Here is a 14,159-nt window from a genome sequence, read left to right as displayed (position 1 = left end):
CTTCACCATTCCCTAATGCCAAGTGTATATAGTTTTACTACATTACTCCCTAGTCAAATACCATCCCAAGAATTCCTAGAGTCCTAAGCCTAGTTACATGTCTTTAACCTTTCAAACTATACTAGTTTTAAGAAGATTCAGTCAAAAAGGAAGGCCAAAGGTGCTGAACTCAGATTCATATTAGTAGTTGTACTAAACTGCATTTGTTTAGAGGACTTCCTATGGAGAAGGGAGTCATAACTTTTTTTCAGTTAAAAAGGTCGAAGTTAACTTGAAATTAACAGAAGAAAAAGAAACTGAAGTGGAACCCAATGGGATTGCTGCTTGAAAAATACTTCTTCAGAAACAAGTATCTTCTAAAAGATAGGACTTTTAGCATGCTTCTAAAAGCAGCAGATTTTATTCTCATTTGAGATGGGCTTTTGCTTCTTTTCTTCCCTACTCTGACTCTGCATATCTGGTTTACTTTGCTTTTCTGTGTTTCACAGCTCTTGGGAACATCTCCTAGTTTTATGGACTTCTATATCTCTTAGGAAAAGTTGCCTTTGGTCCAGACATCAGCTCACACCTCAGACTTTCCTTAGCAGGACTTCACTTCTTTATGTTGAGAGTGAAACTTTTTCAGAGAAGAGCCATTGTAGCATTTGTTGACATTTCTTTTTCCTTTACTTTGTGTGTCTGTCTCAGTGTGTCTGCATCATGCTGAACTGTTCTGCATGCTTATTTTTTCTCTGCATTTCCACTGAGGATTTATTCAAAGTAAAGGAGTCTCAGCATTGTGAATGCATTTTCTCTGATGTGGCAGATTTCATTGTTACTTTGTGTCTGCTGTGCTGGATGTGTCAAGTTGGGGGAGGTGAAGAGCAGTGATGAAGCATGAGGGGTACTGGTGTGAGTCTTTGATCTTAATAACAGAAACTCTAGGATTCCCTAAGGGTTAAATATTGCCCTTTTGGTTGGCTAACATTTAGAAACAGCTCAGTTTTCATTCCTCTTAGAGTGAATAACTAGTGGAACTCTACTTCTGGCCTTAATTCTACAATACTGTTGACAAAAGCATAATTTGTTTTTCAATTAGGAGATGTTTCTGTCACTTTCCATTCTGTTGAATTCTCCTATAAATAAACCCTCTTATTTATTGTGTGAGACAGGGTCTTGCTCTGTCGCCCAGGCTGGAGTGCAGTGGTGCGATCCTGACTCACTGCAGCCTCCACCTCCCGGGCTCAAGTGATCCTCCCGCTTCAGCTTCCTGAGTAGTTGGGACTACAGGGGTGCACCACAATACCCAGCTAATTTTTCTATTTTTAGTGGAGATGGGGTTTCAGCATGTTGCCCAGGCTGGTCTCAAACTCCTGGGCTCAAGCAGTTTGCCCACCTTGGCCTCCTAAAGTGCTGAGATTACAGGCATGAGCCACCACACCCAGCTATCATCCTCTTTAGGTATTTTACCTAGACATAATAACTGTCTCTTCCTTTCATTCAATCAAATCACATTTATTGAGCAACTATTAGTGCAAGGCATTGTGCTTATTTTTTAAATTGGAGTTATTTAGCCCTTTGCCTACCTAAACTTATTTTTATGTATACTAAAAGTATATTTAATCTTATTTTTTCTCATTATTCTAAAGTATTTCACTTTTTTCCTACTTCTAGTCTGAAATCACACTTGAAGCCAGTAACCCCCAAACTCTAATATTTGTTTACTCAGGAGTTATACCATTTTTGGCCAAGCTTAATAATTTTTAAATGATATAGCCAAAGTACTATTTTAAAATAACAATAAATTATCCTAATTTAACAGATTCCTTATTTTTCAACCTTCTTAATCATTTACAGCCCCTCTCTGGATTTCTTACAGACTTAAATTGCTGTTGGTTTTGCTAGTTAGGAGTCCTAAAATGCTCCAAATCAGGAACATTAAATCACATCTCTGAATTTAGCCTGAAGACTTTTCCATTTTTTTTTTTTTTTTTGCATTAGAAAGAGGTGATTATTTTTTATACCTTGGAATAATATAAAAGTGAGCAAGGCCAGTGATGGTATATTTGAATGCCTGTTGTCTTGTCATTCTTAATTATTAATAGTGTCTTCTTTACTCTAAATGTCCCAGTTTGGATAATAGATTATATCATCACTCTATGTATAATGCATATTCTTTGGCATTTGTGTTTCTACCATTCCCCAGTTCCCAAATTGATTGATGCCAGGAATAATTTGGATGTTTGCATTTGCTGTTAGGTTAAATACCGAGAAAATTTCGATAAAGAAAAGGGCAAGACACCAAAATACAATCCGAAAGACAGCCAGCTCTACAAAGTCATGAAAGATGCTAATAATCTTGCAAGTGAGGTATGTTTCTAAAATTGTGGTAAAATATATAACATGGTATTTGCCATTTTAACTGTTTTTAAGTGTGCAATTCAGTAGCATTTATAACACTCACAATATTATCCAACTACTGTCACTATTTCCAAAATGTTTTCATACCAACAAAAACTCTATAACCATTAAGCAAAAACTCTCCATTCCCTCCTCCCGTCAGTTCCTGGGAACCTCTAATCTACTTTTTGTCTCTATGCATTTTCCTGTTTTAGAGAGCGCATATAAATGGAATCAAACAGTATTTATCCTTTTGTGTCTGGCTTATTTTACTTAGCATAATACGTTCAAGGTCCATCCATGTTCTAGGATATATCAGAACTTCATGCCTTTTTGTGGCTAAATAACATTCCATTGTATGTTATGCCACATTTTGTTTATCCACGCACCTGCTGACAGACACTTGGGTTGTTTCTGCCTTCTGGCTACTGTGAATGAGGGATGGTTTTTCGTCACCATCTCCAGCATTTGTCTGATGATGGGCTATCTCACTTTGATTTTCATTAGTGCTGTTCCATTTCCTATTTATGTGATTTCCTTTCTTCCCTCTTAACACATAGGTTAAATATAAGGCTGACCTGAAGAAACTTCACAAACCTGTGACTGACATGAAGGAGTCTCTGATCATGAATCATGTCCTGAATACAAGCCAACTTGCCAGTTCTGTAAGCTCAGTAATTTGCTCCAGAAACAGCTTGTTTTACCCGTTTGGAACTAAATTCTTTCTCTGAGCCCACATGCATCTTCTTCTTTGCTATTGATACACTAGATTACAAAACTGTTCTCATTTGAGTGTATTCTTCCAAATGACATTAATCTACCAATTCTCCATTGTCTGTAACACCTCTCAGAATGCAAAAATGCTTCTTTTTTTAGAATATTTAAATTTTGCCCTCCAATTAATCACTCCCTTTTCCCTAAGGACATAAATACCCTCTGGAATAGTTTCTTTCACTTTTAACTTTTTACTTATAACACCTACTTTGAACAAGCCACACAACCTAAGTGTTTACATCTTAACTGACAATACTGAACTTGGATCCTCATTTTTAAAACTTTTTCTTAACCTCCTGTTTAGTGTTTGCCATTTTTAGTTTGATGTTGACAATGGTGCTGTGCAAATGTCTAATCTAAAGAGGAAAAATAGGAATGCTGAGCAGCTTCTCCATCAATGTGTCTTTTTTGCCACCTTCCCCTCAGTACCAGTATAAGAAGAAGTATGAGAAGAGTAAGGGCCACTACCACACCATACCCGATAATCTGGAGCAGCTTCACCTCAAAGAGGCCACAGAATTACAGAGTATAGTAAGTGGATCAAGACCAATTTTTCCTCTGGTGCACATTCATCCACAGTACAATGTGAAAAAAAATTTCATAGATTCCCTCCATTGTTTGAGAAAATGCACAAAGATATAAGGGGTTTTGAATTTGGTAACTTTTTGAAACAAATTCTTATGTTATAAATTACAACAACATCTACACATAGTTGAGAAATATACATGCAATTATGTGCTACTGACAGGGGCTAGAAGCATAAAGAGTGTGTTATGAGGGGACAAACCCCTCATGGTAACTCCAATGTGCCCCATTGGTTTGTGCCCCAGGTTAGGGAACACTATAGTAGATTATAGGGAGTCAGGAAGATTTCAGACAGAGAAGTGATATGATCAGGTCTACTACTGAAAGCATTTCTGGGAATTTACAAAATTACTAAATTTGTAAGACAGTCATATACCGGCCGGGCGTGGTGGCTCAAGCCTGTAATCCCAGCACTTTGGGAGGCCGAGACGGGTGGATCACGAGGTCAGGAGATGGAGACCATCCTGGCTAACACAGGGAAACCCCGTCTCTACTAAAAAATACAAAAAACTAGCCGAGCGAGGTGGCGGGAGCCTGTAGTCCCAGCTACTTGGGGGGCTGAGGCAGGAGAATGGCATGAACCCAGGAGGCAGAGCTTGCAGTGAGCTGAGATCCGGCCACTGCACTCCAGCCTGGGTGACAGAGCAAGACTCCGTCTCAAAAAAAAAAAAAAAAAAAAAAAGATAGTCATATACCACATGATGTTTTTGGTCAACGGCAGACCACTTGTATGACGGTGATCCCATAAGATTATAATGGAGGTACCCTATGCAGGTGTATCATTTTAAAATCTTTAATACCATATTTTTACTGTACCTTTTCTATGTTTAGAGATATCAAGATACACAAATACTCTTGTGTTACAAGTACCTACAGATTATCAGTAAAGTAATATGCTGTACAGGTTTCTAGCCTAGGAGCAATAGGCTATACCATATAGCCTAGGTGTGTAGTAGGCTACACCATCTAGGTTTGTGTAAGTGCACTCTGTGATGTTCACACAATGATGAAATTGCATAACAAAGCCTTTCCCATAACATATCCCAGTTGTTAAGCAATTCATGACTATAACTGAAGATTCTCAGAGGAAAGAACTTGCTATCAAATGACCTCCTATATCACAAATTCAGCATTATTTAGGTCCTCTGTTGGGCATTAACCATGAGGGCTAACTACTAGAAATGTCCTCATGTCTTCTGTGGAGCAGTATGTGACCCCGGGCCTTTATTCCAACATCTTGTTACAACCCAAGAGCTCAGAGATTGAGCACTGCCATCAAGGTGCTGTGTGCATGAGGGCGTTCACATGTCTTTCCAGTTCTCCTCTGTCACATACAAACATTGTGGCTCCCCAAATTCCTAACCACATGTCATGAGGATGAGGAAATTGTATTTAAACAACAGTCTTGAGGATCTTTTGAGAATGCCAGGTTTTTTAACAAGTGGGTCAATATGTAAAGTAGTTTTCATTTTTATACCAATTGATTGGCTGCATTAAATATATGGCCAGTCAGGACTCACATAGAGTTGTTTACTTATAAATAAAGCTCCATGTGTTATCCATTCAATCTAAACCCCAGGTCTCTGAAAAAAGTTCTTGTGAAAGAAAAACAGGATTTTTATCAGACATGTTGATTAATGCTAATAGCATTAATAATTTTAAAGTGTTTACACCTACCCATCAATTATAGACCAACCTCATCTATGGGTGATTTTCCCCATGCATTTTCTTGCATCAGCATTTCTCTCAGCTGGTTCTTGTCAATGATTCTTTTCTCCTTAAATTGAATCCAAATCCTAATTATGCCTTGCAGACAGTAATGGTACCCATCCCCTCAACACCCAGACAACAACAAAAATGTACTGGATCTGAAACATAACAGGAAACTGTTTTGAGTGGCAATGAGATGCCATCCAATGGACAAAACATATCAATTAAAAAATACTATCCTTAAACTGCTGTCTAGGAATTGACCAGAGGAGAAATATCTAACATGGCTTTCTATCACCAGGTGAAATACAAAGAAAAGTATGAAAAGGAACGAGGAAAACCCATGCTGGACTTTGAAACACCAACGTACATCACTGCCAAAGAGTCTCAGCAGATGCAGAGTGGGGTAAGTCAAAAAAACACCACCACACAACAACGATCCATCACACTACTGAACACAAGCTCTGCCCACGACATAGCCAGTTTCCTGTCATTCAGAAGTGGTAGCTAATGAAACTTTTTATCATGTGATCACTAAAATCTTCTCCATCTCAGAAATCCTATGGTTCAGTTACTTTTTTAAAATGCTCTAGGAAGTAGATATTTACCATATGTCTTATTTCAACAACCATTTCTGTAAAATTAGAGCATGGAAAACTATTCCTAACACAAACCAATTATACTGAATGTAATTTGGATTTTTCTTTATGAATGAAAAGTTCCCTCCACACAGACACCCCTTTGGCTTTGAAATACTCTACTCTTAGTAGAATGCCCCCAGCCAAACAAAAGGGTATTTGTGATCAAGATGTTTATCAAGACCCCAGATAATCAAAAGTTAAGATGCCATATTCGTTATTCTAGAATTGTAAGCAGAAGCATTAATTTTTTTTGTCATTTTTAATCAAGAGTAGAGAATGGAATCTTATTTTAAATCTTAGTCTGTTTTCAGTGGGAAATGGGCTTATTTGGAATTTCCATTTGCCTCTCTTCCTTCAACTATAAAGAAAAATTGTTTTAAATAAAAGTAGCAGTTTGTGGAGTTTTCTGGTGATAGAATGCCAGGTCATAAAAACTTTAAAATGGTTTCAAACAATTGGTGGATCTGAGTAAAGGATCTATAGGAGTTTCTCATAATGTTCTTGTGACTTTCCTGTAAATTTAAAATTCTATTAAAATAACAAAATTACAAAAGTAGAGTCCCAACATCTATTCCAAGCCCCTCTGTGAGTCAGTCAAGTCTGGAAACTGGAAAGGAGATGGGGCAAGGAGGCAGAGTGGACAAAAACGTAGAATCCCTCTGTGCCTTATTGCCCACCTAAGCTATTCAGTGATTAAAAAAAAAAAAAAAGCAGGTCAAAACTCTGAGTGTGGTGGCATACACCTGTAGTCCCAGCTACTCAGGAGGCTGAGGCAGGAGGATCACTTCAGCTCAGGAGTTTGAGGCCAGCCTGTGCAACATAGCAAGAACTCATATCAAAAAAAAAAAAAAACAAACAGGTCATGATTAGGAAAAAAAGCAAGTTAGCGTTTGGTAGCCTTAGGCTCTCCTTCCTCTGCAATCTTTTTCCCCTTGCATCATTGACTTATAATTCTGAAATGAAATCTTTTGTCACCTTAAGAAAGGTGTGGGAAAATTCAGAAGAGACAACAGAGGATTCAGAGTCTTGATGGTGCATCCATCCTTCCACTCTGCGAAGGGCCTGCCCCAGTCACAACGTTAGACTGATGAGTGAGGGGCCCATCAAAGTTTCTCAGCCTCTGAGTTTCCTTGTGGTCATCTGCTCCAGACAAAATATTTCAAGTACAATCACACGTTTCAAATGTGTGACCATTAGCAGAACTATGATCGAGTTAAGAGCCCATACATAGAAAATGCTGTAATTTTTTTCTTCCTGAGATGGAGAGATAAATTGTAATAAAGATTCTTTTTTTAACTTGTCTTTCCTTCCAACTTACATTAGAAAGAATACAGGAAAGATTATGAAGAGTCCATTAAAGGCAGAAACTTGACTGGCCTGGAGGTCACACCAGCTTTGTTACATGTCAAATATGCAACTAAAATAGCAAGCGAGGTAGTGCCCACTTGGTCTTTGCTTTCCCTCTTCATCCAAATAATTGCACTAATGATACTCATTAATGTGTTCCTCCTACCATTTACATCACCACCTAACTGTGTGTTTCAAACTGGGTTCTCATGTGTTTGGTACTACCACCTAATCTATTACCATGTTAATTCTTCTAATTTTTTATTTGAATATTATCTTAGTATTCTGTTAACTTCAGGTTTTCATTTGATATTTAATGTTAACTGATCATGCTTATACCCTGCCTTTATTCATATTTTTACTAAACTGTGAACCCTTTAAAAATTGGAATTTTTAAATTTCTTTCTTCTTTGCCTAAGAGGATCAATCTAGGCTTTCTTGTCAGTGTTTTTGCTTTTCTTTCATGATATAGAAAGAGTACAGGAAAGATCTAGAGGAAAGCATCCGTGGGAAGGGCCTCACTGAAATGGAAGATACACCTGACATGCTAAGAGCAAAGAATGCCACTCAAATCCTCAATGAGGTAGGCCCACAGCTGACAGCCTGCACATAATTCATAGAGCATCATTTCTTTGTTAGCCAAATTACACTGGAAAAAGCAAAACAAAAACAGAATAGAGAAAAACAAAAACAGAGAATAGAGAAAAACAGAGCTTTTGATTTTCAGATTCCATATCCAACATAATTGTTAACCATTACGTAAAATATATCTCAATTTCTGATGGATACTATAACAGTATGTTTCTGTGGTGGTTATAATCTATTTGATTTAACTTGATATATTTGGTATGCTCATTTACATAAAAACACTACACTGGAGTGGTGTGTGCACCTAAGTGTAATCTTAGTTATATACCAAACCAGATATACAATTTACTTTATACTCTAATCTTCTAAGCAGAGAATGCTAAAAGTATTCAAAAGAAGGCCTCTGTGGACCCATATTGACTTGCATAGAATAGTTTCCTCCAGAGGGCTTCTGCAGATGCCACTCCATCCTGCCACACGGAAGAGTGAAGGTGAAGAGTAGCAAGCGACACTATCTGTGACAGCTGGGGTGGTGTGTTGTGTGGATTTATATTCACTCTCTGTTTATTACCTAGTAGTAGAATTTAGGTACCTTTTTTTTTTTTCTTTTAATGCTACTATAGAAAGAATATAAGCGAGACCTGGAACTGGAAGTCAAAGGAAGAGGCCTGAATGCCATGGCCAATGAAACTCCGGATTTTATGAGGGCCAGGAATGCTACTGATATTGCCAGTCAGGTCAGTGCTATTATTCGATGTCAGTCTTTCAGGAAAGTAGTTGTAACTTTAAGGACATAAAGTGTCCTTTTGTCATCTGATTTATTGGTGACAGTCACATGCATACAATGGCATTCTTGAACATCTGCCTGGAGGAATCCACCCCAATGAAAGGATGGAGGACCCTTTGCCAGGCTCATCGCTGTCTGCCTTTCTGAGTCCATAGACTCTGGGGACACTCAGAGCAAAGGGCAGAAACTGAGGAATTAAGTAGCTGTTTAGAGCTGGGCAGACTTGACATCCTGGCCTTGTTTCTGAGTCAATCCACTCATTTGATGCCAGGAATTCCTTGCTTAGAATATCTTGGGAGTTCTTACTCTCCTTTCAAGCCCTAAGTTTAGAATAGTTTTAAGGCATCTTAGCTTGTCTAATGCTCATTGGTATGGGTCTTTTGCTTATGTGTCATCCTCCCAGCTCATATATAAACAATCCATGCCTTACTATCTGCTGATGATCCCTCCTTACCCATATCCCATCCTGCATCCAACTAGATCTTCTCTCAACAGCTAGGACTTGACTTTTCTTACTGAATTTCACTCTTTGGTATAAAACTATGAACAAAATAGGAAGAAATGTCTGTTGAATGTCAAATGAATGAGTCCTTCTTGGAAAAGAAATACGGCTCACCTCTTAATCAAATCAAGCCAACAACTGTTGTGCACATTGTAAACATTTACCCAACTATTGGGTATCTTTTACAGATTAAGTATAAGCAATCAGCAGAAATGGAGAAAGCCAATTTCACTTCTGTGGTTGATACTCCAGAGATCATTCATGCCCAACAAGTCAAGAATCTTTCAAGCCAGGTAAGGACATTCGTCATGCCATCACTCAAACCCCAATCATGGAAGAATGGAAGTCCTTCCATTAATACCTTAAGAGATTTTTCAAATCACAGTTTTTCCCAATAAAAAAGAGATTCACTAGGTGCGGTGGCTCACGCCTGTATTCCCAGCATTTTGGGAGGCCAAGGCAAGTGGATCACTTAAGTCCACAAGTTTGAGATCAGCCTGGGCAATGTGGCAAAACCCTGTTTCTACAAAAATTGGCCAGGTGTGGTGGTGCATGCCAGTCCCAGCTTCTAGGAAGGCTGAGGTGGGAAGATGGATTGAGCCCAGGCGGTTGAGGCTGCAGTCAGCTATGACTGCACCACTGGAGTTCCCTGGGCGACAGGGTGAGACTCTTAAAGAAAAAAGAGAGAGAGACAGGCCTGGCGCAGTGGCTCACGCCTATAATCCCAGCACTTTGGGAGGCTGAGGCGGGCGGATCACGAGGTCAGGAGATCAAGACTATCCTGGCTAACATGGTGAAACTCCATCTCTACTAAAACACACAAAAATTAGCCGGGCGTGGTGGCGGGCGCCTGTAGTCCCAGCTACTCGGGAGGCTGAGGCAGGAGAATGGCATGAACCTGGGAGGCAGAGCTTGCAGTGAGCCAAGATTATGCCATTGCACTCCAGCCTGGGCAACAGAGCAAGACTCCGTCTCAAAAAAAAAAAAAAAAGAAGAGGGAGAGAGAGGGTAACCTACAATGCAGGAATTTTAAGGTACTGAAGAACTCTTACGTGGTACAACTTGTAATTAATGAATCAATATTTTCACATGTAAAATCTCTTATCATGTGGCTTTAAAAATGTGTGCGCAAATCTGGAAGAAACAAAGTAGCCCACATTTGGATTACCAATCTCAAACAAGATTGAGATTGAGACCACACAATCTAACCCCTGACTCTCCTCATGATGAATAACTCTCCATCTTCCTACAAATAGAGAGATGAAGAAAAGTAGGCTGTCCTTCACACCCCAGGATATGCCCTCATTTGTATTAACGATTGTCAGTGATGATCAGGAGTCTGCAATTTGTTTAGAGTGGCACCAGATTAGAATTTGTGCTTGTCTTCTGACCAACGAGGTCCAAAGCAGTAGTTAACCTGCCCTAGCTGTGCTTTATAGGGACCTGGGGATGTAGATTCCCTGGTCCAACTCTGGAATTCTGACACTAGTAAATCTGTGGTAGGCTCTGGAAATCTATTTTTGTTTGTTTTTAATTTTCACAGATTATCTCTTAATGACCAATCAGATTGGGGAATCAGGGATTTCAACCCTTTATTGGCAACATATAGTTGTATATTGTAAAACTGCACATGAAAAATATAGTTATCATTAGAGAGTGGTTTGATTAGGAAGCAGGTGTATTCAAATGGTAGAAATGTTTCTTTTCTTTGAAGGGTAGGGATGCGGAAGAATAATTAGCTTTTTAAAAATTACCAAAATTATATGAGCTCCAAATTATCATGTTGTGTTCATTGAGGGAGCCACGGAGGCTGACAGTCTTTGGGCTGTGAGAGGCTCACCAGCCTTTTACCTTCTGCTTTTGATACTGCTGATCTTTAACGAAAGCTTCAGCACATGGATCTATCCCAGTGTAGGATCAAGTCACTTGCTCTGCTCTCCTGGGGCTCTCTCTGGCTCGTTCCTCAAGGCCTAAAATATAGCCAGGCAAGTTAGTTCCTCCCCAGTTCAGATCAGTATTTACAGTTGAATGGTAAATACTGGTGAGATGGTGCTTGTGTTTCCACAAACTTGCTTCTCGATTCTCGATTTCCAATGGAGAATCTGTATTTATAATTCTTAAACCTCATACCTGGGGGTTAAGGCAAGCAATGTAAGCTGACTCACAAATTTAGGATACTATACAGTAGTCTCCTCTTATCCGAGGGGGATATGTTCCAAGACCTCTAGTGGGTGCCTGAAATTACAGACAATACCCAAACCTATATATACTGTTTTCTCCTATACGTATACCCCTATGATAAAGCTTAATTTGTAAATTAGCACAGTAAGAGATTAACAATAATAAAATAGAACAATTATAACAATATACTGTAATAAAAGTTATGTAGTTACATGCATGTGGTCTCTCTCTCCCTCAAAATATCTTATTGTAATGTACTCTTATTTTTGACCAAGGTTGACTATAGTTAACTGAAACTGTGGAAAGTGAAACCTCAGATAAGTAGGGACCACTCTACTGAATACTTAATGCCAGTATGGCAGGCCAGGTCTCACAACCGTTTCAGTACTGAATGGTTAAGTTAGATGTTAAAAGCCAGTGTCCCTGTACAAACGCTGGGATGTAACAAAAGCCCACCGAAAGTTTTGCCTAGGCCTTTCCTGGGCCTTAAAGCATAACAAAATAATGAAGGAATTCTTAACAGGACTCATGTAGAATTAAACAAGTTTTACTGTGGAGTCTAAAAAAACTCCCCAGGCCTCCACAAACAAGTTTATTGGGGGTCCTGAAGAAACTCCTCAAACCTCCCTGATTTAGCAGGAGACAACGTAAGAGTAATTGCCCCAGCACCTGCACCCATTTAAATTAAGTAAATTTACTGAGGCTCCAGAGGAAGGTCTTCAGAACTCAGACCTTAGTTATAAATTAAAAGAAGTTGGCCAGGCTCGGTGGCTCACGCCTGTAATCCCAGCGCTTTGGGAGGCACAGGCGGGCAGATCACGAGGTCAGGAGATCGAGACCATTCTGGCTAACACGGTGAAACCCCGTCTCTACTAAAAATACAAAAAAATTAGCCGGTCGTGGTGGCGGGCGCCTGTAGTCCCAGCTACTCGGGAGGCTGAGGCAGGAGAATGGCATGAACCCAGGAGGCGGAGCTTGCAGTGAGCCGAGATCACGCCACCACACTCCAGGCTGGGCAACTGAGCAAGACTCCCGCTCAAAAAAAAAAGTTAATCACTTATGTCTTTAGATGAATGAACACTTACACATAGACATATAGCTTAAAAGGTATATAAGCTCTGAAAAACTTCTAATTTTGAGTTTGTCTGGCGATAATTTCCAGGACTTCTCCCAGTAACCAGTTACAAAAATAAAAACTCTTGGCCGGGCACAGTGGCTCTCGCCTGTAATCCCACGACTTTGTGAGACCAAGCAGGGTGGGTCATGAGGTTAGGAGATTGAGACCGTCCTGACCAACATGGTGAAACCCCATCTACTAAAAATACAAAAATTAGCTGGGTGTGGTCATGCACACCTGTAATCCCAGCTACTCAGAAGGCTGAGGCAGGAGAATTGCTTGAACCAGGGAGTCAGAGGTTGCAGTGAGCCAAGATTGCACCACTGCACTCCAGCCTGGAGACACAGCGAAACTCCGTCTCAAAACAAAAAACAAAAAACCTCTTTTCCTCCCCAGTTCATCTGCATTTCATTATTGGGCCACGAGAAATAGCAGCCCAACCCTCACTTTGGTCTGGGAACACCAGGGAGTCCAAGTTCTGTGTTCAAATGTGATTACCCCTCTAAGGGATTAGCACCAGCTCTGCAAACCAGTTGAGGTAGCTTTTGCTTAATCTTGGAAAAAATAAAAGAAAAACAATAAAAGTAAAAATAAAATAAAAGGAGGATTGTTTCCATTCTTTTCCCAGGACAATGAGGACTGTTTTCTTTACACCTATATAGCTAAGGAGTCATCTAGGTGACTTTTTCATGAACAAAACATTTGTTCCTGGTGAACTACCTTTTCTTCCAAAAAATCTTGTCTTTAATTCGCTTCCATTTAGATGAATAAAATCTAGGCCTACATCTCTCATTGGCTGAAACTGTTTCTTTGTTTTCTCTGGCAAGATTACAAATTTCAATACTTATAAATGTAATTCCTATATTAACAACATAAATAGAGACAGAATAGTTTTATCCCCATTATAATAGTGGCTAGTCTCTTTCCTCAGCCCTCAGCCCTACAAACCAAAACTTCCCTGAAAAGTGGGAAAAACTGGAGCTAAGTTAAGCGAGAGAGAGAAGTGAAAGGACATAGCGACAAGTGATGAAAGAAAAATAAGGCTCTAAGGGCAAAGTGTAAGTGTTCTGCTGCAGAGAACAAAGACGATCAGTTTGGTGGTGGGATCGACTGCCCACTGCTATCTGGAAGAGCAGTCTCTATGGATATGTCTCTCCAGTCAAAGGCTGGGGCAGGACAGGGGAGCCCAAAGAATAGTGATGTCTGGCTCAGAGTAGTCCTTGGCCAGTCAGCTGGCCTTAGTGGTGCTCCAGGTGTGTCTGTTTGGTAGAGCTGCCAGTCCTGTCAGGCTGCTTTCTGCAGCATCAAGAGCCATATTCTGGAAATGCCTCTGGGCCTGCCTGCCTGCCCGCCTGCCCAGTCCTGCAGCTGGGAGCCCTGATCACACCTACTCATGGCTCAATGAACATCTTGTCACCAGCTAAGGCTTTCTAAAGGTCATGTCTTTGACTCTTAACCCTCTAGCTTCTCTCCGCCAGCTTGCTGAGCAGTCTGGCTACATAGCTTCATCCAGCCCAGTGAGGACTACTGCCACTGGAGGCATCCCCA

The 14,159-nt window shown here is 39.9% G+C and overlaps 2 protein-coding genes across 26 annotated transcripts in view; one reads left to right on the top strand and one right to left on the bottom strand.

Annotated features, from left to right (window-relative positions):
• RIF1 (replication timing regulatory factor 1) overlaps positions 1-14,159 on the bottom strand; it is a 128,341-nt gene that overhangs the window by 18,986 nt on the left and 95,196 nt on the right. The gene's annotated exons all lie outside the window — the stretch shown is intronic.
• Positions 1-14,159, top strand: part of NEB (nebulin) — a 232,162-nt gene that overhangs the window by 195,116 nt on the left and 22,887 nt on the right. For all 25 annotated transcript variants that reach the window (XM_030916035.1, XM_030916012.1, XM_030916034.1 and 22 more), the window contains 8 exons: positions 2,239-2,349; positions 2,940-3,044; positions 3,580-3,684; positions 5,750-5,854; positions 7,413-7,523; positions 7,909-8,019; positions 8,648-8,761; positions 9,502-9,606. In XM_030916035.1, coding sequence (XP_030771895.1) covers positions 2,239-2,349; positions 2,940-3,044; positions 3,580-3,684; positions 5,750-5,854; positions 7,413-7,523; positions 7,909-8,019; positions 8,648-8,761; positions 9,502-9,606 — 867 coding nt within the window. The remainder of the gene's footprint in view (positions 1-2,238; positions 2,350-2,939; positions 3,045-3,579; positions 3,685-5,749; positions 5,855-7,412; positions 7,524-7,908; positions 8,020-8,647; positions 8,762-9,501; positions 9,607-14,159) is intronic.

The sequence above is a fragment of the Rhinopithecus roxellana genome, chromosome 14 (assembly GCF_007565055.1).
Source record: "Rhinopithecus roxellana isolate Shanxi Qingling chromosome 14, ASM756505v1, whole genome shotgun sequence".
Lineage (NCBI taxonomy): Eukaryota > Metazoa > Chordata > Mammalia > Primates > Cercopithecidae > Rhinopithecus > Rhinopithecus roxellana.
The sequence above is the reverse complement of the archived record's forward strand: the minus strand, read 5'-3'. Positions and strand labels throughout refer to the sequence as shown.